At 46.3% G+C, this 24,748-nt stretch overlaps 1 protein-coding gene across 10 annotated transcripts; it reads right to left on the bottom strand.

Moving 5' to 3' along the window:
- Positions 1-113: 113 nt before the first annotated feature.
- Positions 114-23,229, bottom strand: SSTR2 (somatostatin receptor 2). Of its 10 annotated transcripts, none has more exons than XM_079965611.1 (4): positions 22,934-23,229; positions 20,142-20,297; positions 12,539-12,680; positions 114-1,752 (listed from the first exon to the last, which is right to left on the bottom strand). In XM_079965611.1, exon 4 carries the CDS (start codon positions 1,656-1,658, stop codon positions 540-542), a length of 1,119 nt encoding a protein of 372 aa, XP_079821737.1. In that variant the 5' UTR covers positions 1,659-1,752; positions 12,539-12,680; positions 20,142-20,297; positions 22,934-23,229; the 3' UTR covers positions 114-539. The 10 variants fall into 10 exon arrangements, with proteins under 10 accessions (XP_079821737.1, XP_079821740.1, XP_079821744.1 ...); XM_079965614.1 differs by having other exon boundaries at positions 12,539-12,604; XM_079965618.1 differs by lacking the exon at positions 22,934-23,229 and adding an exon at positions 20,775-20,847.
- Positions 23,230-24,748: the final 1,519 nt, after the last annotated feature.

The raw sequence follows: 24,748 nt of genomic DNA, 5'->3' as shown, positions 1-24,748 counted from the left end.
CAAAGTACCTATCATTTAGAAGGGGTGGTGATGGCTGCAAAGAGGCTAGCTTGATAAAAATATATATATAATTCAGTATGTGAACTTGTGGAATACTTATCACCTTCGTCTTTGTGTGTCAGCCAAGTTCTTCTTTTAATTTAATTCAAATTATTGGAGATGGAGCTTTTGAAATTCTAGACCCTGTGTGGAAAATCTGACCCGTGAAGGGTTGTTGTTGTTTTTTTAAAGTTCAAATTAATTCAAATGGATTTACACAGGGATACGATCAATGCTGCATCATCCCTTGTATTCAAACACGCATGTACAAGTGTGTACACATTTATGACTATTTCTAGTCAATCACTCCCACAATATACTTCTCCTTTCGATTAATATCCTTAAAACCAGCCTGCTGTTGGCTGAGAAGCAAGTCTGTCCCCTGAACCAATCCTTCGCATGCATTACCATTCCCTTGAAAGAAGGACCAAAGGCCGTTATGCTGACTTGCTGCGGGCTTCTGTGAAGAAGCAGGAAGGAGATGAGTGGGCAGAGATCTTTCAGATGCTTGTCTGAAGGTCACCATTGAGCAATGTCCTCTGGGTTTCTGTGGCCTCGTTTAGCCTAGACTTGTCCTGCTTGCTGTCACTCCTGTCGGCTTCATCCATGCCACTGACTTTCATAAGGCAGAGGACATTTTGGAAGCTCTTCTTGAAGTTGTCGGACAAGAAGGCATAAAGGATGGGGTTGGCACAGCTGTTGGCGTAGGTGAGGACCACTACAAAATCGAACATGCCCTTGAGGACAGGTGTTGGCTCAATCAAAACAGAGACTGACGAGACATTGAAGATATAGAAGGGAAGCCAGCAAAAGATGAAGACGGCAACGACAATGGAGACCATCCTGGTGACCTTCTTCTCTGACTTTTTCCTCTTGGAGGAGCCCACCCTGATGCCAGAGGACTTGACCTTGATGATGATAAACAGATAGCAAAGGCAGATGATGGTGAGGGGCACCAAGAAGCCCAAGATGAAGGTATAGATGATGAAGCCAACATACCAAGCAACAGACTCATCTGGCCAGATCATGGTACAGCTACTACTCCCGTGGTTATTGCTCACTCCAGCATATATCATGATGGGTAGTATGACCAGAAGAGAGATGCCCCAGACAGCTACATTGACCATCTTTGCTGTTCTTGGCCTCCTCCACTTGGCAGATTTTATAGGATGGACCACAGCAAGGTACCTATCAATGCTCATGACTGTGAGGCAGAAGATGCTGGTGAACTGATTGATCCCGTCTACTGTCATGACAACCCGGCAGATGGCTTTCCCAAAGGGCCAGTGAACCAGAGCTACCTGCATAGCCAGGAAAGGTAACCCCAACATGAACAGTTCATCCGCTATAGCCAAGTTGAGTATGTAGATGTTGGTGATCGTCTTCATTTTGGCGTAACGGAGGATGACATAGATGACCAGAGTGTTGCCACAGAGGCCCACAATGCACACCACAAAGTAGATGAAGGTGAGGATGGCATTGCTAGTCAAGTCATAGTGGGGGCTTGTGATGTTGATGGAGGTGTTGGCGGCAGGAGTCTCTGGGGGGAAGCTGTCAAACTGAGACGGTGAGGGGAACCAGAAGGCTGTGGTGTTGGGCAAATCATTCTCAAGGCCCATGGTGGAGCTGTTGTCACGGGCAAAGGGTACTCTTCAGGCAAGAAACCCTCTCATGTCGATTGGGTCAGGGTGGTCCAAGGCAATGTGGGAGGATCTGGAATCCAAAGAAGAAAGAAACGCTGTTATACCAACTTCATATGGCTTACTGCATCAGACCAATTTTCTGTTATCAGAGACAGAGCAAACTCATCGGCTGCTACCTTTCCCAAAGGCTCTTGGGCTTTCTTTTGAACAGAACTGCCACTGTGGGTGGGGTGCAGTGTTAGAAAATTCAGATATATAAGCTAGGTGCCAAATGACACCTTAAACCACCAAAACAGAATGTCTAGTTGCCATTTGGGGACCAAAAGTCACATTTTTCAATACGACTTTTTGTTCCAATTGCACAGATAAAGTATCACGGGTAGAATTCTGCAGGATGTGTTGTTAGAGTTTAAAAACAGACAAGATCCAACAATCCCCAGGCAAGCACCTCAAGATGGTGGAGATATTAGGTACCTAGGCATCTGCACTTGATCAGATATGGCCAGGTGCAAAATGCGCCTGGTGCCTGGCAAATCTCTTCCAATGTACACTGACTGGGAGAGAATGAAAGTGTCAGGGGTACAGGAGATGTCACAGGGCAATACATGGGTTGCTCTTTCCCTGTGTTAATCACTCTTGTCTTAATGACTAGCCAAGAGACTAATAGCTGTGTCCTGTGACTGCTCATGCAGACTGAAAAACAATACCTAGCTTAGGTTCAAGTAGATAATGTGGCCCACTGAGTTGGCCTTAAGAGACTCCTGCCCAAAACACTGGAGAGCTGCTTGCTGTTAGTGTGGACAACACCGAGGTATCTGGATCAATGATCTGACACAATATCCAAGCTTCCTATGTTCCTACGACGCAGCCAAGGGGCCCCTGTCCTCCACAGTCTTTAACCACACCATCACTTAACATCTCCTATAGTGCTTTATGTGTATTCCAAACATTTCACACACAGTATCCCAGTCATCTTTGCAGCAGTCCTGTAAGGTAAGGTAAAGGTAAAGGGACCCCTGACCGTTACGTCCAGTCGCGGACGACTCTGAGGTGGCGCGCTCATCTCACTTTACTGGCCGAGGGAGCCGGCATACAGCTTCCAGGTCATGTGGCCAGCATGACTAAGCCACTTCTAACGAACCAGAGCAGCACAATGCCGTTTACCTTCCTGTCAGAGCGGTACCTCTTTATCTACTTGCACTTTGATGAGCTCTTCCTCCAGGAACTGTATGCTTGATGTGGTATATGTGGAGTTGTTCTGCTTGGCTTTTCTTTTTCTAAATTGTCGTAACGATCCCTTGGGGTAGCTTAGGTTGAAAGTGACTGGCCAAAGACCACTCAGTGATATTCCTGGCTCAGTGGGTCTCTCCAATCCAAGCCTCACTCTCTCGCTAATACAACACATTCGGCTCTCGGATACTTTCCATTTGGTAGATCGTGGGGGTGTTGGGAGATACTAAGTGACTGCAGCATGTGCAAGGCCACTAAGTAAATATATAGCTTAGGTGGAATTTGAACCTAGACCTCCCCGACACACACTGCCAGCATTGCAACATCGCAACAATGGTGTGCAAGGTTGAGAGCACCATCTGATCAATATGGGGAGGGGCAGAGCATTCCTGTCCCCTCCTGCCCTCTTGCATGGCATGGGATAGAAATTATGCTGAGGCAGAACTGCCCAAAGAAGGGAAAAGAAGGGGAGGTAGTAATATTCAGCTACACCAACAAAACTTTACCAGAGCCACTACTTCCAACTCTACGTCCCTCAGCCGAGCCACGGGATCTGAATATTGCCCTTTCTCCCACAAACTCTTCTCCACTGTGTTTAAAAACTAAAATAAAAATGCACATCCTCATATTTTATTCCTCAAAGTTGTGTGTGGTTTTATGTGCACCTGTACTGTATATGCATGTAAGTGGCCATTCGCTGGAGCAGACCGCAAATGGTGACTAAAACACGATGCACGTTGCAACTGTGCACCCACTGAACTCAGTGTTATTTATTTCTGATTAGACATGCCTAGAATTTCACTGTCAAATGTAGTTCTTCTCCCATCTTAGTTACACTGGACTAGCGGTTTACAGTTACAGTGGACTAGAGGGGATTAAGCTAGTCCCCTAAATGTTCCCGGTAAAATAGAGAATTGAAGTATTAAAGGCTGGCGCCTCCTTCCCAAAGCCCAGTAGATTCTGTGCAGCTTAGGGAGGGAGGCCCGATGATGGCAACTACCTCCACATCCTCATCCCCCTTCCAGAGAAGAGGAAGACAGCATAGATTTACAACAGGGGTTTGCAGAAGGTCACAACTCATGGCCCAGAGATAGAAGAGGGGCAAAGCTAGGAAATCATGGGGGAAGAGGAGGAGGGAGAAGCAGTCTGCAACATTATCACTAGAAAACATTCCAGACCCCCCTTCTCCCAGAACCCGGCGAGGAGTGAAAGTAGTAGAGCAGAGAGCGAAGAGGCAAATGGCCTTAAGCAGCCACCATAAGGTGGGTGGTGCTGTTGACGACTGAGAAGAGGAGAAGGGGTGGAGATTACTTGGAGCAACGGCATTACTGTACTCCAAGAGGCAGCATTTCTAAGCCTCTCTCTGTGAATATTGAATAAAAGACTTGGTAAGAGCTTTTCTTGTCTATCTATCCCTGGCAGCCTGCCGTGGGAGGGGGGAATCAGATTCCCTGACGCCTGACTTATGGGGTCCAAGAGCCCTCCCTCCACCTTCCCAATTCCTGCCCAGCTTTGGGAAGAAGACAGGAGGGCTCCAGCATCTTGACAGAGGCTTGATACCTCCTTCCCAAAGCTCAGGAAGCTTTTGCCTGGCTTAGGGAGGGAAGCATGACACTCATGGGTGAGACGTCACAACATTGCCACCCCACCACCACCACCCATTGCCCTCACAAGCCGGTGCCTCTGGCCCTAACTGCTCCCCTACAAAAAAATTTCACTGGGTGCCACCACACTGGACAACATTACTGTAGTTCAAATCTTTGTGTTCTATAGTTGAGGAGCAGATATCACCTTTTGCTGCCCCTGTTTTATACAGAAAGTACTAACCCGTTTAGGATGCAATCCCACACATTAAAAAATAAAACCACACACACCTGGGGTATAAGCCCACTGAACTCAATGGGGCTTACTTCTGAGCAGACATGTTTTCGATTGCCCAGTTTAATCCTTTTAATTAAAGGGAGCATTTTAGAAACTCTCAGCACTTCTAATTATCCTAGATGATTTTGAGGAGGGATGTCCAGAGCACTCATCTGCATAAAGGAATAAATGTCAGCAGGTGTAGGAAATTCCATCGTCTACAAAACTATTGAAAGGGACGGAAGCAATTTTGGGGGAGGATCTGACTACCCTAATTTTCCAGTTATCCCACACACTCCATTGTTGTGGTTTAAAAAATATACAGCCGTTATATATAAATATTTAACTATGCAGTCTTCAGAGATCTGGACCATCTCTTTATTGGAGCTCAGAATATAACTGGATATGCTGAAGTCAATTGTTTCCTCTTTGATTTGTTTCTTTCCACCCCCTTTCGGCTCATCAATGAACAGCCAGTCCCTTAGGGACACAATCCAATGGACTTAAACATATTGAAGCTCACTGAAATAAACAGCCCCAAGTGTGATGAACTCAGTGTTATAGCATAACCTAAAGCTTTTAGGTCCCAGCTCAGACATACTCCTGGTGGATGATGGTCAAACAATCATATCTGAATCTGTGCCTTTTGCTTATTGAATACAGTTGTTTGCCCTTACACATAAACCACAAGCTATTGCGGTCTGCCGCAGATTGCAGGAAATGTCATTCCAAACCACACAGTGTTAAGTCTGGGAAGTGGGGTGGTTTCCTTTGATTTCTTTCCACCTTCATTAGAACGACATACCCCCTCCTGCAACTTCAACAGTTCCTCTGAACTGCCATGTCTCACGCCAGATTTCCTAAGCCTGCATACACTATTGAAACCCTAGCATCTTATTCATCCCTCTCTTTCCTTTATGTTTACTGTGAGCTCCACGGTTGAGCTGCTGTTACCGGTTGGAGTTTGAGGTCTTAATTAGAGGAGAAGCTACCAGTCCAAACTAGCCCTCCTAGTGTGGAAGCCCCCAATTTCCCCCTCCTTTCATTTCTTTGGTGGACCTCATCAAATTAAATGTTGAAAGAGGAAAATAAAATAATGGTGCAGGCAGGAGGATGCTGAGGTGGGGAGGGTAAGCGTGGGAGGGTCACTTGGTCTTTTGCAGGAATGAGGCTGTTCTCTGCCTCCAGTTACACACATAATTTCTTCTGTTCTCAGCAGAGTCAGTAGGCAGCTCCGGGAGCTGGCAGAAGAGAGACAACCAAGGAATGGATGAATAGCTCAGTTGGTTAGAGAACGGCGCTTCTAACACCAAAGTTGCAGGTTCAATCCCTGCAATAACTTGGATTATTGAAGTGAAGATTATGGATTAATATTAAAAATGGTGCTGTGGGTTAAACCACAGAGCCTAGGACTTGCCGATCAGAAGGTCGGTGGTTCGAATCCCCGCAACGGGGGTAAGCTACCATTGCTCGGTCCCTGCTCCTGCCAACCTAGCAGTTCAAAAGCACGTCAAAGTGCAAGTAGATAAATAGGTACCACTCCGGCGGGAAGGGAAACGGCGTTTCCGTGCGCTGCTCTGGTTCGCCAGAAGCGGCTTAGTCATGCTGGCCACATGACCCAGAAGCTGTATGCCGGCTCCCTCGGCCAATAAAGCGAGATGAGCGCCGCAACCCCAGAGTCGGTCACAACTGGACCTAATGGTCAGGGGTCCCTTTACCTTTACCTTACTCAGAACAGACCTATTGAAGTTAATGGACATGGCTAACTAACATCTGTTCATTTCAATGGCTCTGTTCTGAGTAGGACCAGCATTGGAGACAACTCTTAAACATTTTTTTTTTTTAATGGTTAAATCTATATATCAGTTTTCCTTCAAGAAGCCTGTGGGGATGTACTTGCTACCCATGCCCTGCCATGCCAATTTATCATCACAACAGCCCTGTGAGGCAGGCTAGGCTGAAACCTAGTGACTGGCAGAAGGTGCAATCCTGACTCCATTTAACCTGAGAGTAAACCCTACTGAATTCAGAAGGAGCTGCTTCTGAGTAGACAGGGTCACACACACTGTCCTAGTTTGACACTCTAACCACTATGCTAGCTGTCCCTGTGACACTCACACCCTTTTTGTGGAGCTAATACAATGCAGGGAGAGAATTATGGACCCGGTTGACATTCAGGGTGTTCAGAACGCTCTACATAATATTACACCAATACAACAACCCTGCAAGATTGCTCCATATCCCCTCCACTGCACATGACAGAGTAAGGCAGAGATCCAGCGAGCTTAACCTCTGACCACTCAGAGGCAGAATTTGAACTAGGGGTTTTCTGGCTCGCTGCACAACCTCGCTGCAGGGGGTGAAACTGGGAAAGATGGAAGTGGGTTGGGAAGCAGATGGAGAAGACAACGTGCTGAAGGAGGAGGTAGTGGGTGACACAATCCTAGAAATAAAATTTAGATTTGAAAGAGCCGCTTTCATTGTTCCAGAGATCAAGTGTCAGAAATGCCGATTTAGGTACCACAGCAAAATCTCCACGGACTTTTAAGGCAGATGTTCGCAGGGAATGGATTTCCTTCCTCTGTGGAGTCTTCAGAAAACAGACAGACAGACAGACAGCAGGAGCCCACCGCAAGGTTGCTGCTGAGGATTCTGCACTGGATTCTCCGGCAGAGAGAAAGAAGCACGCAAGTGAATCCTGTACCTATTTACTGGGTTTGCTTGCTCCCGAGCAGAAGGCGTCTACAATCGCAAGCCGGATCCCTGACCCAGAAACTATACCCACGGAGTTCGAGGAAATGGATGCCCCTCGGGGTTCGCCCACGTCTGCAGCCCAAGGTCCCCAGGCAAAGCCAGCTGCCACCTCAAATCCCACTGAGGAGGAGGAGGAGACGAGCAACATCAGGATCTCCAAGCGCTGCCTCCCCCCCCCCCCCCCAGCTGCAGCCTGCAAGTTGTCCGGGAGCTCCCTCGACAGCTTATCCGGACAGCCTTCGAGGGCTTCCCTTTCCATCCAAGTTTCCACCTGTAGCCTTTCCTCCGAAGACTTCTTCCCCCGGCCGCGCACCGGCAATCCCCACCCCCTCCACCGCTTTCCCAAAGCGAAGCACTCACAATTTCGGCGTCTTTCTGCGAATTCTTCCCTCGCCCTCGACGCACGCTCCCGCTTGCTTGCATGTGCGTGCATGTATAATATATATATATATATATGCAGATCGCCGGTAAAAAAGGAAAGCCAACGACTTCTTGCAAGCAGAGCGGAGATCGGCTCCGAGTGCAGGGGGCGCCAGACCTGCGCTTGGCGGCGGCTGGCTGGCTGGCGGCTGCTTCGGGACTAGCCCCTCGTCGAGGGAAACGCGAGTGCCAAGGAAGCGCCGGCGGCGGCGGCAGCAGCAGCAGCAGCTCGCAAGCTGGCGCGCAGATGCAGCTCACGCGGCGCAGGAAGGCTGCCGGCTGCACCTCCGACGTGCCAAGTGGCCAGCCGAGCCGGGGAGGCGCTCTCGTCGTCGCCCACCCGCGGCCACTCCCCCCAAGCCCGGGCAATCAATGGGCCCCGCTCGGCGCAAAGGCGCGCCACCTCCGACGCGCAACGGTGGAGAGCCGGAGTCCACCTTTGGGGGCTTTGCCGGAGGCGAGGAGGCGTCAGGCTTTCGTTGGAGATGGGTAGTGGGCGGGGAGGTGAAGCTCCCCGTAAACGAGGGGCAGGATTTCAGCTCCTAAGATGCTTCCCAACCCCTTCCTAAAAAGATATACACTGGCAGCGACTGAGATCCCCGTTGCCATTTCCTGCAATAATCAATAAAGGGAGTGCGCTTTGGTTTGTAGATGCAGCGTGTGGCTTTCAAAACGCGTTCACACGGCCCTGATCCAGGGGTCTCCCTAGGGAAGAGGAGACTCGGAGGAAGGGCGTGCTCAGGAACTAGAGGTATCGCCACTCCACCCGCGGGGCTCGGTCAACTTCCTTCCAGTAGAGCAGTGTTTCTCCCTGCCCCCCCCCCCCCGATATTCCAAGAGGGCTACAGGTGAAATTACATATGATTATAAAAATTATAAATGCAGCATGTCCTATTTACAAACAAAATAGCTACCGGTTGAGAAACAATGCAGTAGGCCACCCATCTTCACCAGGGGTGCCAACTTGAATAAAATACTGGGGCGGGGGCAGGCAAGCCCCACCCGGCATAATCGATCACATGATACGGTGCACACACACCATTTGAATGGCAATGCCCATCACTTTGGGGGAGCCCACCCCCCCATATTTTATTGGGGGGAGGTCAAAGGGACCTCAGCCTGCAGGAGTTGGCTCCTATGGTCTGCACCACCACTCCCAAAACAAGAGTGAAAGAGGAATTGGTAGTCGTCTTATATGGAGACTGCTGCTGTAACAGCCGTGGCAGTCATGGAGGTGCTAGTGGTCTTGGGGTGGGGAGTTGCTTATTCTGTTTCCAGTAAGGTGGTCCCCTAGCAAGACTAGCTGACCGACTGAAAGGCAAAGGCAACAACTCAGCTTTGTAAGAGGAAGAGAGAACCACACTTTAAATGGTATCCTTAGAAGACTGCCTTGATCTCCTTCCATATCCCAGGAAGGTGGGAAATAAGACATTCCCAGCATGCGCACCATATATTTCAAGCACATGGTTTCCTCCCCGAGAATCCCGGGAGCTGTAATTTACCCTCACATCAATGGAATGGTAAGCTTACCCATCACAGCGCTACAGCTCCCAGCAGCCTTAACAAACTACGGTCCCCAGGATTCTTTATGCAATGTACAAAGCTATGGCTTCAAGTCACAGACCACAACCGGTTTCCCTTTAGGGAAAACAGTTTTCTCTGAAGAGGCTGGCTGCCAAGTGGATTCCTGACCTAGAACCCATTCTAGGTTCTAGAGACTTCCTCTCTTGTATCTTGAACCCTCTGCAGTCAGCTTGGTGGATTAGCCCACACTCCCAGAATTCCCCTTAAAATGTTTTCTCCTGTCAAAGATGTTAATCACACCATTTATCAGCTGAAAAGGCAGAGGAAACAATGAGCAACCAGAGTTGCTTTATTACCTTAATCTTAGGATTATAGAGTTGGAAGGGACCATGAAGTTCAAGCCCCCTCCAATGCAGGAAATCTTGCAATGCATTAATTAATTTTTTGCCCAATGTGGGGCTCAAGTCCACGACCCTGAAATTAAAAGTCCCATGCTCTGCCGACTGAGTTATAGAGACTACCTGTGCAGGGTAAATATTTTTCTCTAAACAAGAAGCCAAGCCACAAGGGCAATACCAGAAAAGTGGCAGGCATTATAAAGTCTCTTCACCAACAGTATCGCAGAAGTTGGCATAGAGATCAATAGATCAATGGGGGGGGGAATGGGGGCACAGCAAGGAGATGGTTAAGGACAACTGTTAAGGTTGGCACAGTAGTTTTACAGCAAGACGCCTGTGGATTTCAAAATTGCAACCATTAAACAGATAGAGATGGAGAGATATTTGGCTTGCCTGTCCCACAGCTGTGGCAAAACACCACAGAAATAAGGTGGCAGCCCTAATAATTGATCAGTGAGTTGAGCAGAATGTGTCTGGTTGTGACTGTTGGGGAGGGGGCAGAAGTGGGATGATTATGTATAGGCACCGAACTGTGTTCCTGTCAGCAGGATCGTGCTGAACCTAGACTTTAAAGCACATTTATCATGTTGGCAGCTGCAGCTTCCTCCAACACATGTTTAATACAAGCATGCTCATATTGCATCAGTTCCAACTGTACCAGCCGTTTTGGAATGGGAGACAGAGGTACGGAGTTGGGCAGAACTTTCTTTCAGTACCTACGCAAGTTTGCTGCCGGAGCCCTTGGTGAAACCTTCAGGTCTCAAGGCAAAAGCCTCAGCCAGCTATTCTCTTGATTTTCAGCAACCTGTTTGCCCCCGACATCAATTGACTGGGAGCCCTATAAAACCTGCTCCAGCTCACATCTAATCTTCTCTAATTTGCAAATGCCTATGGCTACAAGCAATAAATATTTATTGGACCGGAGGAATTGCTCTCTAGATGGCCTGCTTGCCAAGGAGTCAGGGTCCCTTTTATGTTGGTCTGTGTTTGTCTGGCCCTGCTGATCTGGCCTTTTGCGACATATTTGCCTTCTTTCTCTCTGCCAAAGACTACAGCTTCATTGCTAAACACAGCAATTGCTAAACCTCAGAAATGGTACGCTTGGCTTTGTGATCGAGATCCCCCTTTCGAGCATGTTTCCAAAGTGACTGACAGCGAAAATGGAATAAAATGAAAGCACGTTGAAAATAGCAAATAAAAAACGAGAAGCGATAAAAATTAATTATATAATAAAGCGCAGCAGCATTAAACCAGCAGATTGGAAATTAATTATAAATAAAATACAAAGCACAGCAGCATTAAACCAGCGAACTCATTATCCAAGTGCAAATCCTTACGAGGCCAAAGTGGTGCCATACATATATATGAGGGAGGTATCGGCAGGCTTGGGATAAACCCCCCAAAGCAGAATAAGTATTTAGCAGACACAAACCTCAGGAAGGAGGAAACTTCAAGAGAAGCCAATGAAGATTGAGCATGCTCATGGAATGCTGTTTGTTTGGGGTTGATATCCTCCATGAATACCCTAGAAGGAGGTATGGCTGGCTGGCTGACTGACCCTCTGCACTACACCAGGGCAGGCTGGTTTATTAGAACAAATGGGGCACAGTGCACAGCCCCACCAATCTGTCTGCTCTCAGACAGCTCCCATTTTTCTCACAATACATCCAGTCTGGGGGTAGGTAAAAAGGTAAAGGACCCCTGGACGGTTAAGTCCAGTCAAACGACTATGGGCGCTCATCTCACTTTTCAGGCTGAGGGAGCAAGTGTTTGTCCACGGACAGCTTTCCAGGTCATGTGGCCAGTGTGACTAAACCACTACTGGCACATGGAGGACCATGATGAGTGCCAGAGCGCACAGAAATGCCTTTACCTTCTCGCCACAGTGGTACCTATTTATCTACTTGCACTGATGTGCTTTCATACTGCTAGGTTGGCAGGAGCTGGGACAGAGCAATGGGAGCTCACCCTGTCGTGCGGATTCGAACTGCCGACCTTCTAATCGGCAAGCCCAAGAGCCTCGGCGGTTTAGACCACAGCGCTACCTGTGTCCCTGAATGCCGGCTTCCCCCTCCCCCTTAGCCTCAGTGTCACCCTTGTAGAACTCAGCAGGGAGAAAGACGGAGACAAACCTAGACTTGTGCTTGGTGCAAGGATTAGCTGAGCAGTGCTTCTACCAGACCCATAACTGATGTCACAAATGGCAGCCATCAGGTGTGGGGCAAGTGGGCATCGCTTGGGGAAAAAGTAATTGCAGGCCAAATTGGGACCCATTTTGGGCTCAAGGTTCCCCAGCCCTGCTGCCATGCAAATGGGAGAATGGACCACCAAATATAGGCACACATTGCAGGGAACCTCAGAGGGATTTCCACAGCTCCTACCAGGTATAGGTATTTAACAGAAGTTTTAAACCGTGTTTTTTAAAAGCACATTATATTTGTAGTATATACACATTACGAATTTGGGGCACTTCCAAGTCCTGCTTCACCCCATCGGAATGGTGATTTAAGGGTCCGTCCTTGCGAAACAAGTCCTTGTCACCATGAAATGTACAAAAACACACCTTAATTGAGGCTAAGGCTTTAAAATTTAATGCACACTATAAAAATCCATCCACAGCCTTAACTATCGCAAAGTAGTAACTAAGACTGCAGTCCTCTGCATATTTACCTGGTGGTAGCAAGTCATCCTGACCTCAGATTGATGGATTTCCAAGTAGACAGGCATAAAACCAGGCTGTAGATTAGGAAAGGACTCCGTATCAGTGGTTTTACAGTGCAATCAAATGCTCGTCTAATCAGAAGCAAGTCCCCTTGAGATAAATGAGACATCACCGGGTAAGTGTATAACAGGACTGCAACCTTTGCTAATATTGGTGTCCAGAGCCAATATACAGTGCTACCTCGGGTTAAGAACTTAATTCATTCTGGAGGTCTGTTCTTAACCTGAAGCACTACTTTAGCTAACGGGGCCTCCTGCTGCCGCTGCGCCGTCGCTGCATGATTTCTGTTCTCATCCTGAAGCAAAGTTCTTAACCCAAGGTAATATTTCTGGGTTAGCAGAGTCTGTAACCTGAAGCGTATGTAACCCAAGGTACCACTGTACATACAATGAACAACACAGGCATTAACTGGCAGGTAAGTCCCCAGAACAGCAGGCTAGATAGAAAGACTCTAACACAGTGTGTCCCAAACTTTGATCTCCAGCTGTTTTTGGACTACAGTTTCTATCATCCCTGACCACTGGTTCTGCTAGCTAGGGATGATGGGAGTTGTAGTCCAAAAATGGCTGGAAACCCAAATTTGGGAAACACTGCTCTAAAATAATTCAGCAGAAGTCAGCTTACTCAGCGAGGAAGTGCAAAGAAGGGGGAAAGAGCCTCACTTCCCTCAATAAAGCCCAGCTGAGCAATTGGCTTCTCCCAGGCCATGACTTTAAGAAGAAGCAGAAGCAGCAGCTAGGAAGGGAAAATAGGAGTTTAGGTTTTTTTTGGTTTTTGGTTTTGTTTGTTTTTTTTAAAAAAACTTTTATAAATTGTGTGTCTTTGTTTCTCAGTTTGATCTTTTTACATGGTTTTGTGTGGTAGTATTTTATGCACTGCGTCTTGCAGTTACTTTTATAGTTTGGTAATTATTCATTGTAATTGTTAAGAGTGAATTTCTGTTTAATGTTTGCTGGTGTTTCGAGAGTTAATTTTATTGCGTGCTATTATATTCTAGCAGATTATTGAATATTACTTTTTTTGATAACACATTCCATTTTAAAGTTACGTTTTCTTATTGGATCAGATTATTTATTATAAGGTGTGCATTCTTTGTTGTGTATTTTGTTGCTGTAAACTGCCTTGTGTACAGCAAAATGGAAAGGTGGTACAGTGGTACCTTGGGTTAAGTACTTAATTCCTTCTGGAGGTCCGTTCTTAACCTGAAACTGTTCTTAATCTGAAGCACCACTTTAGCTAATGGGGCCTCCTGCTGCCGCTGCGCCACCGCTGCACGATTTCTGTTCTCATCCTGAAGCAAAGTTCTTAACCCGAGGTAATATTTCTGGGTTAGCGGAGTCTGTAACCTGAAGGTTACAAGGAACTGGTTCTTGGAGAAGCAGCCTTCGACTCTTGCAAGGAAGACAGAAGAAGCAGGAACCGGATGCAATGCTTTCGCTGCATGAGATAACTGTGTCAAGAGTTAACACTGCCTACACACCCTGTCTATCAAGCAAGAGTCAGTTAACAAGTTCAGACAGGAGGGGTGGTTTAGGTTAGAAAGGTAGACTCTTCACTGGATTCCCGTGAGATTTCAGGTGGCAGTTCAGTTCTAGCTTTCCTTTTCCACCTCCCTCACCACCTATCAAGGAGGCAAAATCATGCTAGGAATTAAGGGAATTAAGATGAAAGGCTGCGTATTGATACCCAGGAGAAAAGGATAAGGTTCAATTTGCATCCTACAAATCCATACGATATTAAGAGAGCAGGATTTCAGGAGCTCAGGGGAATAATCACTAGCATAATAAATAACCCATAAGGCAGGGAAATGACCTTTCCCAAAGAAACAGATGAGAAATAAATATCCAAATAAGCTTCATTTTTTTCAATAAAAAGAAAGCCCATGGTATCAGCACGACAGAAGAGCAGATGGTGTTGCCACGAGTGTCTTAGTGAATGGGATACATGTACCTCACTGGATTTGCAGAGGTGGATGTTACAGATTTTAAAACGTTCTCCTTGGATTCAAACAACGCCTCTGCGGAAAAGCCAAGGCCAATCTCCAGTTAAAATGCAAAGGTTTATAATTACTCACCAACACCTTTGTCACACAGACTTCATTTGAAATGGAGTCTAGGCCTCATGAAGGCCACTAGAAGACACTGGATTAAATGTCATGAACAGGAGGAATCATGAGGCTTAGAAGCTGAGATATACGGTATATGCACATTTTAGCCCACCAAAGTAGCAGAAATATAAAGATCACAATATAATGGCAAGTAAAAAATATGGATATGTGTGTGTGTGTTTAAAACTATCCCCATCAATGCAAATAATTTTAATGTGCATACATTAAAATTCTTTTCGTACTAATAATTTGTGGGTTTTTTCCATGAAGTAAGTTACATTTGCTGCTCAACAGTTATATTCCAAGCAGGCTGAGGGAGCCGGCATTTGTCCACAGACAGCTTTCCAGGTCATGGTTAAACCGCTTCTGGCACAATGGAACGCTATGATGGAAACCAGAGTGCACAGAAACGCCGTTTCCTTTCCCGCCACAATGGTACCTATTTATCTACTTGCACTGGTGTGCTTTTGAACTGCTAGGTTGGCAGGAGCTGGGACATAGCAATGGGAGCTCACCCATCGTGGGGATTCGAACTGCCAACCTTCTGATCAGCAAGCCCAAGAGGCTCAGTGGTTTAGAGTACAGTACCACCCACATCCCTTAGGTGGCTGTCAGAGGCAGTGCCCACAGAGAAAGGAGTTGGTAAAAGGGACCTGCTCTTGCTCCTTCCACATTAAGCCCCAATATGGGTGTTAAAGGTTTATTGATTTCTTCTTCTTCTTCTTCTTCTTCTTCTTCTTCTTCTTCTTCTTCTTCTTTTACAAACACGAAGACTAGAAACTGTGCCTCTCTTTTAAAATTTGAAACTAAGCCTTGATAAATTCATCAGTTTTCTTTTTTAAGCTCGGAAGCATGCTAATAATAAACACAGATCTGTCAAGCGCAAGTGAATTGCAATAGCAATGACTGGTCATATGGTTTCTGTAAACCAATTTGAGGGTTTTTGGTTTTGGGGTTAGGTTTTTTTACAATCACATAGTGTATAAATTTTATGAAATAAATAAATATCAACCAACTTTGGCAGAAGTCCTTCTCTGAAATGGATGGTAAAACTTAGAAGATTTGTGTTAAGTTGTGGGTGAACATATCAGATGACACAGCGATTCTTCAATCAGCTCTTGTTTATTCACAGGCCAGAACAGAACTGAAGTGAAGGGTTCAGCCAGCCTGCTTATATAGAGCTCCACTAGAACGCAACAGTAACCATTTTCTGTAACTATCCAATCACTGAATGTCACTTTCGATCCCTTATTTGCATATGTGGACCTGAACTATCTACAGTATCCCCCTACTGGCCCAGGGTGAGAACTTCAGTACATAACAATTTGGATGATGTGGGATGTTATATCTACAGAGTTTGTGGCAAACCTCCCTGTGCTGCCCATTGTTTTTTACGCTTGCTAGCATGGTGTGGCTCCTTTCGGTGCTGCAAACACATCAAAAAAAAACCACGGGAGGCAGCAGTTACAAGTTATAAGCTCAACTTGATCGGCATAAGGTATGAGTGCTATGGGTTACCTCTGTAGCTGAATACATAACACTAACTTTTCTCAGGCTGCTGAAATGAGGAGAGCTAACCAGGTGTGGATGTTCGTGTTATTTAAAAGGATGGTGAGTTCAGCTCAGTTGTGGTACCGAAAACAAATTATTAAGGCTCAGAATGTCCTCTAATTATAAATCTCTTAAGTCATTTTCACCTGATTCTGGTTGGTAGATCTTGCAAGTTCTAGTATGAAACAGAGTAGATTAGACAAACTTGAAGTCCGCCCACCTCTGGTCTGACAGATGCAAGGAATATATTGTTGTCATATGTGTGCATACAAGACATCTGATGCATGATTAAACCAAATCAATCGACAGCTTATCTGGTGATGTTGGTGTTGATTTAAACCGTGTTCGTTGGGACTCTGTGAATAAGGCCCATTGTATCGGGGTTATCGACTTGAGTTCGGAAACAACATTCAAACATGGCAGAGTTGGGCCTTGCTCCTGGTATCTCCTTTAGAGGCAGGTGTGCAATCAGCCTGGAGAAGAATGGCTAGGTCAAAACGGGAAGACTAAAACACAGGTAACTATGCTGTTGTGAAGTACCCTGTAGAACTGAAGTACAGTATCCCAAAAAAGCGGGGAAGAGTAAGAGATGGGCTATGGAAAAGCAGGAGTTCAAATCCTAGTTCACCCATGGTTGAATATCTCCCAGCAATAGCGAGATCCTGTGGAAAGCTGAATACACCTTTCGGTAGCTTTTGATTGCAGATTAGTGCCTATGATCTGCCCAGTGGTGTGCAGTTAAATTTTTTTGTAGGGGAGCAGTTAGGGGCAGAGGCACCAGCTTGTGAGGGCGATTGGGGAGTCCCAGTGTTGCTCTTGTGAGCATCTTATCTCCCTCCTTAAGCCGGGCAGAAGTTTCCTAGGGTTTGGGAAGGAGGTGCCAGACCTTTGACAGGATGCTGGAACCCTGCTCTCTCCTTCCGAAGGCAGGCCGGGCTTTGGGAAGGTGGAAGAAGGGCTCTTGGACCCTGTTGGAGCATCAGGCCTCCCTCCCTAAGCCAGGCAGAAGCTTCCCAGGCTTTAGGAAGGAGGCACCAGGGTTTAATATAACAACAACAACAACAACAACAACAACAACAAAACAACAACAACAACAACAACAACAACAACAACAAATTTATTACTTATACCCCTGCCCATCTAGCTGGGCCTCCCCAGCCACTCTAGGCAGCTTCCAACAGGATATTAAAAACAATAAAATATCAAACATAAAAAAAACTTCCCTAAACATGGCTGCTTTCAGATGTCTTCTAAAAGTCAGATATTTATTTATTTCCTTGACATCTGGTGGGAGAGCGTTCCACAGGCTGGGCACCACTGCCAAGAAGACCCTCTGCCTGGTTCCCTGTAACCTCACTTCTTGCAGTGAGGGACCCACCAGAAGGCCCTCAGAGCTGGACCTCAGTGTCCAGGCTGAATGATGGGGGTGGAGACGCTCCTTCAGGTATACTGGGCCGAGACCGTTTAGGGCTTTAAAGGTCAACACCAACACTTTGAATTGTGCTCAGAAATGTACTGGGAGCCAATGCAGGTCTTTCAGGACCGGTGTTATATGGTCTAATTTACCAGGAACATTTAGGGGATGAGCCTAGTCCCCCTCGTCCATTGACCACATGCCACTGGATCTGGTTGCCTTTCTGCTAGCGCTCAGCTGTCCTTGATCCTAGAACTGGGGTGAGGAAACTTCATCAGCCTGAGGGCCAAATTGTCTTCTGGGTAGTGTTCTGAGGGCCACATGCCAGTGGTGGGCAACGCCACAGGGAAAAGTGGGTGGAGCAACAAATGTAAATTGTACCTTTGGAAAGTGCACCATTTTCTACACACGTTCACACATCCTTCTCTATCCTCCAACCAGACAAGCAAGAGGCACTATCGGAGATCAAGGACATATTGCAGATGGGCAAAAACACTCGAGTGCGAAGCCTGGGGAGAGTACCCACTACACCAGCGTGGTATAACGGATAGTGTCTCAGAGTAGGACCTGGGAGTAAAGGTAAAGGTAAAGGGACCCCTGACCATTAGGTCCAGTTGTGACCAACTCTGGGGTTGCGGTGCTCATCTCGCTTTACTGACCGAGGGAGCCGGCATACAGCTTCTGAGTCATGTGGTCAGCATGACTAAGCCGCTTCTGGCAAACCAGAGCAGCGCATGGAAACGGCATTTACCTTCCTGCCAGAGAGGTACCTATTTATCTACTTGCACTTTGATGTACTTTTGAACTGCTAGGTTGGCAGGAGCAGGGACCGAGCAACGGGAGGTCACCCCGTCACAGGAATTCAAACCGCCGACCTTCTGATCGGCAAGCCCTAGGCTCAGTGGTTTAACCCACAGCGCCTCCCTAGGACCTGGGAGACCTGGGTTCAAATCCCCATTCGGCCATGACCTATGGCCAGTCACCTGTTTTTGCAGCATAAAAAACTTCACAGGGTTTTGGTGGAGATTAAATGGCAGGGGTGTGGGTGGGGGAGGAGAAGCAGGTACAATACTTTAGCTCCTTAGAGGGAAGGCGGGATAGAAATACTTACATACTATGGAACTAACAGAAGCCTTAATATACATCTTACCATGTAAATTGTGTCAGTCATACATAAGTGCCCCAATCTCACTTGAGTCATACTTTTAAAAGTGTATGATTTGTTCAACCATAGTGGGGATACACAGGCTAACTGGCAAGCCACATCTTTTTGCACATTTTACACTCACGGTTGCTGTTCCAGTGGGTGATACATCCGGATAAGTCTGTCTAGGTGTGCAGCCAAGGTGAGTGTGGTAAGAACGGAAACAAAGCTCCCCAGCCATAAATCATACATCTATTGCTACTGCCTGTTTATAAGCTGTGGAATGATGAAGAAGAAGAGTTCTAGGAACATGACAAGTCGCTTTATTTATCATGTGGCGGAAACACTTCTGTGCTTTGCCTGTTCCTTGACATCTAGAATAAGATAGATATATGAGCCCGCATTTGATGGGATTATGTAAGAGTATTACAATTCCAAGCTGGGGATGAATGGCTCATCATCTGTTATTTCACTTTTTTCCTCCACCCCCAGTCACTATTTACTGTTGCCTTTTCTTTTAAAAATATATCTAGAACTGTGGACCAAGCTGATGTGGAAATGTGTCTGTTACAAAGCAAAAAGAATACATTCACAGGAAAATTCTCTTAAGATTTTAACAATGGCCCCAATTTTTTTCATAGGGGAACAGTTAGGGCTGGAGGCACCAGCTCACGTGGGGAATCGGCGGGTGCTGACATTGTGACGTCCTGCATTTGAGCGTTGCGCCCCCGCTTCCTGAGCCGGGCAGAAGCTACCCAGGCTTTGGGAAGGAGGCATTAATACTTTAGCACTCTAATTTATCAGGAACAAGCCTAGTCCCCCTCATCCACTCACCACTGAACCTTAATGTCTGTTATGCCTTCACCACCTCATGACCAAGGCAGCAGTAGCCTTGTGGCAAAATGGAAAGAGAGCCCTGTTTCTTTCTCCACAATTCCAAATGCAGATCAGAATCACCACTTAACCTATAAACATCCACATTTTGTTTCTGAGAGCATGTGCAAAGAGCCAGACTTCTTGTACGTGTCTGAACTTTCCAGTATATTCTCACAGGAAAAAACTGCTGCGTTCTGCTTCTTATGTCATAACTGGATGCAACTTGGCATACACGGCCAGGTCTTCCAGACATAAGGAAAGCCTGAGGTTCAGCTTTATACTAGATACCGCTTTTATTCATGTGCCTGGCCCAATAAGCATCCAGGCTCTTAAGACTGTCTGTTGCAATGTGTATTTTCAGTTTCCCTCACAGCGAGCGCTGAGCTAGGCAAGCATCCCTGATGCCTCGGGCAAAAGCAAACATTGTTCCCTGAACAAACCGAAAAGAAATTCACTTACCAAGTGGAAGCAGAAAACGTTTCCTTTTATCAACACTATTAGTGCTTTGGATAAACTGCTGCCGAACTGTATCCTTTGCTCATTCTCTGGCACACACAGGGAGACGGAGAGGCCATTGGAACACCTTGTTTTCTGACAGAGGCATGTTGTCAACAGCTGAAAGGGTGACAAGCAAAGAGTGTGTCGAAACCTACTCATGAAAGGGTTGCCTCCTCCAAATCTGCCCTTGACCTAGGCTTTCTGGCCCTGTTCCCGAGCAAAGTGTTTCCCCTCATCTCTGTCTGTGGCGCTCTGTACAAGAACAGCTCAACAGGGACAAAATCCGAAACAATTACCAGACTAGGCCTGATTCATTTAAAACCAGCTTGATGGTAGCCACTGGAAAACTACTTCCTCACAGTTTACCCTCACGTCACCTCAGTACCTCGTACATATTTCATCCCGTGGCCACACACTGCTCATGTTGTTTCCCCGGCAATACATCCTTTCCATTACAGCCATTGTTGGTGGTTTGGAAAAAAAGTACCACAATCGGCACAGCCTCACATCATCAACTGCTATGGAACATAGCTGTCAACTTACAGATTTGAAAATAAGGGACCAGCAGCCAAAATAAGGGACTTGCAGCCTCACCTGTTCCAGGCACTCCAGTCTTCCTGTCCTCCTGCAGTCTGGTCAAACTCATGCTGGTAGCTTCGAGAACACTGTCCAACCAACTTTGTAACCAGAGTGTTATGTGCTGAAGTTCTCACCCTGGGCCAGCAGGGGGATACTGTAGATAGTTTTCACTCAGGTCCACGTCAGTTATTTTAGGCGGGAAACCCTGGGTTGTTGTTGCTACAATGTTGACAGCCGGCTGCCTATAAAAGCAGGCCGGCTGAGCTGTTTGCTGTTCAGTTCTGTCCAGCTTACAAATAAAGAGCTGCTCTGGAGAAATTGCTGTGTCGTCTGACATGTTCGCCCACAACTTAACACAGAGGTTCAACTGAATAGAATCTGAATCACATGCACCACAAGGCCTATGCAGCCTCAACTTAAGATGGCTCCCCGACCTGGCTTTGCACTGCAAAGTTTGCAGCAGCACGTGCAACAAAATGGTGTCCAGCATTCAAAACCCCCCTCAGCTTGCATTAACTAGCCACACATAAGGCATGCAAGCTCCACCCCCCAGTCTTTCTTAGACTTCTTATTGGGTGAGCAACACAGCCAAGCAATACAGTTGGAGCCTCCCTCCTCCTTGGCCGGCAGGGAGGGAGGGAGAGGAGCTACTTCCTTTGAAATTTAAGGGACATCATTTAAGGGACATCCATCAATAAGGGACAGCAGCGGGACATGGCGCTGGAATAAGGGACTGTCCCTTCAAATAAGGGACACTTGACAGCTATGCTATGGAAGCAATGTGGGACCAAAGCATGGGGAAGCGGGTTATATGACTGAATATATGAAGTGTGCCTTTGTTTATAACAGTAAAAAAAGGGGGGGAGGGAGTTGACACTCTTTATGGGGCCAACTGGTTTGATGCAGTATAAGGCCTTGTAGGTCACACACCCCTTCAAGGACGTTAGCTGTTATGTTCAAATCCCCATTTTGCAATTAACCTATTAGGGCCTTTCTGCATGATTTAACTGAAGCAGTTGCAGTACCTTCACTGGACTGAGGCAAAGGAGGTGAACCCAGCAAAGCATTCTTGCTGAGGGAGAAAAGCTGTTTACCACCAACTAAGATCATTGAATGAAGTTGCTGGTAGATTAGAGGGAACGGCTGGCCCCAGAAAGCACAGTTTTCACAAACGTTTTTCCTTGCAGCAGTGACACGGGCACTTATTGGATATTGCCCATGATAGAACTGCCAAGTATCTTTGCCTTCTTGTAACAATTGGAGCCCCTGGTTCTTGTTTTTTGTTTTTGTTTAATATAATTTTGTCCCCTTTTGGAAGTTGAGAACCCTGAACAGTTCTCAAGTGTACATAAAAGGTGGCAGGGAGAACTATCCCACACCACAGTACAGTGGTATCTCGGGTTAAGAACTTAATTCGTTCTGGAGGTCTGTTCTTAACCTGAGGTACCTCTTTAGCTAATGGGGCCTCCCACTGCTGCCACGCCACCATCACACGATTTCTGTTCTCATCCTGAAGCAAAGTTCTTAACCTGAGGTACTATTTCTGAGTCTGTAACCTGAAGCATCTGTAACCCGAGGTACCACTGTAATGCTAGACTTCTGCATTCCAGTTTTCTGTTGTTTGTTGGTGCGGCAATTTCACTTAATTTGGCTAGTGCATGGAAAGTGCTAACAACCAGAACACTGTTATCTCCAGTATTCTTATTCTTATTCTTATTTGCATACTGTTCTTTACCAGCAGGTCACAGGGCAGTTCACAGCATAAAATCACAATATAAAAACTCAAAATACATAATAAGAACAAGAACAAGAACAACACAATAATCCCCCCTTCCACAACACATTTTAAAAGGTCACTAGATGTCAATCAGCCAAAGGCCTGGTTAAAGAGGATCATTTTTGACAGAAGCCTAATGGTGTATAATGAAGGGTTTCATCTGAAAAGACCTTTGTCTTTTAGGATGCCACACCATTTCTCTCTTGCTTTCAGAAATCCACGGGTAGCCCCAGCTACCCTGAGGGGATCCCAATGCAATTAACCTGTACTAAATGCTTAACACAAATGTGTTCCCTCTGATGTGACCACTCAGGCCACTATTGTTCTTTTAAAACATGAGAAGAAAGGAGAGTAGGTGCAGAAGTGGAAATCTAAACCTAGAAAGAGAGGGACTTACCTGGGGGGCACCTGCATCCTTAAAAGACAAGATTCCAGCCCTTTTTCTGACGCCAGTGGTCTCCTGATACCCAGAGAGTGCCCTCTGTCCAGCTCAGTCCATTCTGTCAATCCGTACCCTTTTAGTCTTGTTAATTATTTACAGCAGAATTTCCCATGGCAGCTTGTTGATCCCGAACTGTTACAATTTTGAAGCTCTGTATAGTTTTAACGGCAGAACGTACCATGCTGAGTTAACCCATGCCCCAAACAAGGATCCATCTGCGGTGTGAGGAATGCTTTTAAGTCTTGGAGAAGGTGCTCTGAGAGCAAGTGAGATTAATAGCGTGCCACAGAACAAGCTGCGTTTCTTGTTGAGCGATCAGGTGGTGAGGCAGTTTGCTAAAGTCCACCCCCCCCCAAAAAAAGGAGGGGGCAGGAAATTCTCCAACCACCAACATTGGGACCCTATTTACACCATATCGTGTAGATAACAAAAAGCGATAGCTGATCGGCGCAGAAATCCTTATAAATGCAGTGCTCATTAAATGACCCACGAGGGTAATTTAATCCAAAGCAGGAATCTTTTGCCCAACCTAGGGCTCAAATCTATGACCCTGAGATTGAGCACCTTATGCTTTACAGACTGAGCTATCCCAGATAATACTTGAACAACTGACTTCCACTCTGTTAATGCTTATAATAATCTGGGCATAAACCCATCTCCATTTGTTCGGACTCCCCAACCTGCCTGGTAGGATGCACTGTGGATTATTTTACACCGGGGCAGCCAACATAGTGTTCCCCAGATATTGTGTACTACAACTCCAAACACTGCTGTCCATTAGCCATGTTTGCTGGCACTTGTGGGAGTTGTAGTCCAAACCGGGATGGAACCAGATTGGCTTTCCCTGTTTTGCACACAAACTATTGAGTCTTTGACAGGTTAGCTCACATCATCTAGTAGTTACTAGATTCAAGGAGACTGTAGCATGCCAGAAGCAGATATGAGGAGTCAGCAACATGTAAGATGCAGCAAAATCTTCTGGAGAACGATCCAGACTGCAAACAAACAAAATCCCTTTATGATCAAGGAAGAGCAAGGAGGACAGATAATTAAAGTATAATTTATCTGACTAGCTTCATCATCTTTGCTTGTCTTGCCCCAGGAGAATACCGAGTAGGCTTTTCCACTGAGGATTTCCCAGGAGTGTGAAAACTAACAGGCTTTCAATGGGCCAGAAGTCATTTTAGCATGTAAATTACTTAACTGATGCCAAATGTGAGGGGTGTTGTTGTTTTTTGCTTTCATTAATTGCAGTGTGGAGCAATTTTTGATTTTCATCAGGATTGCAGCTGGGGAGGAGAAAATTAAACTTCCCCTCCTCACCCAAAACAGTCCCAAATGAAGCCCCCCCTCCACTTTCAGCCTTAGAAGGCAACAAACTCACTGGGAAAAGAAATGCATTTTCTGAGAAACGTATGCATTGTGGCTTGAGTACAGTGGTACCTCAGGTTACATACGCTTCAGGTTACATACACTTCAGGTTACAGACTCCGCTAACCCAGAAATCGTGCTTCAGGTTAAGAACTTTGCTTCAGGATGAGAACAGAAATCGTGCTCCAGCGGCGCGGCGGCAGCAGGAGGCCCCATTAGCTAAAGTCGTGCTTCATGTTAAGTTGTGGGTTGACATAGCAGACGACACAGCGATTTCTCCAAAGCAGCTCTTTATTTTGTAAGCTAGAACAGAACTAAGCTGAGGAGCTCAGTCAGCCTGCTTATATAGAGCTACAGAACAATTGTAACTGTTGCAACATTCTAAAACTATCCAATCAC

The sequence above is a fragment of the Podarcis cretensis genome, assembly GCF_951804945.1.
Source record: "Podarcis cretensis genome assembly, chromosome: 2".
Classification (NCBI taxonomy): domain Eukaryota; kingdom Metazoa; phylum Chordata; class Lepidosauria; order Squamata; family Lacertidae; genus Podarcis; species Podarcis cretensis.
The sequence above is the reverse complement of the archived record's forward strand: the minus strand, read 5'-3'. Positions and strand labels throughout refer to the sequence as shown.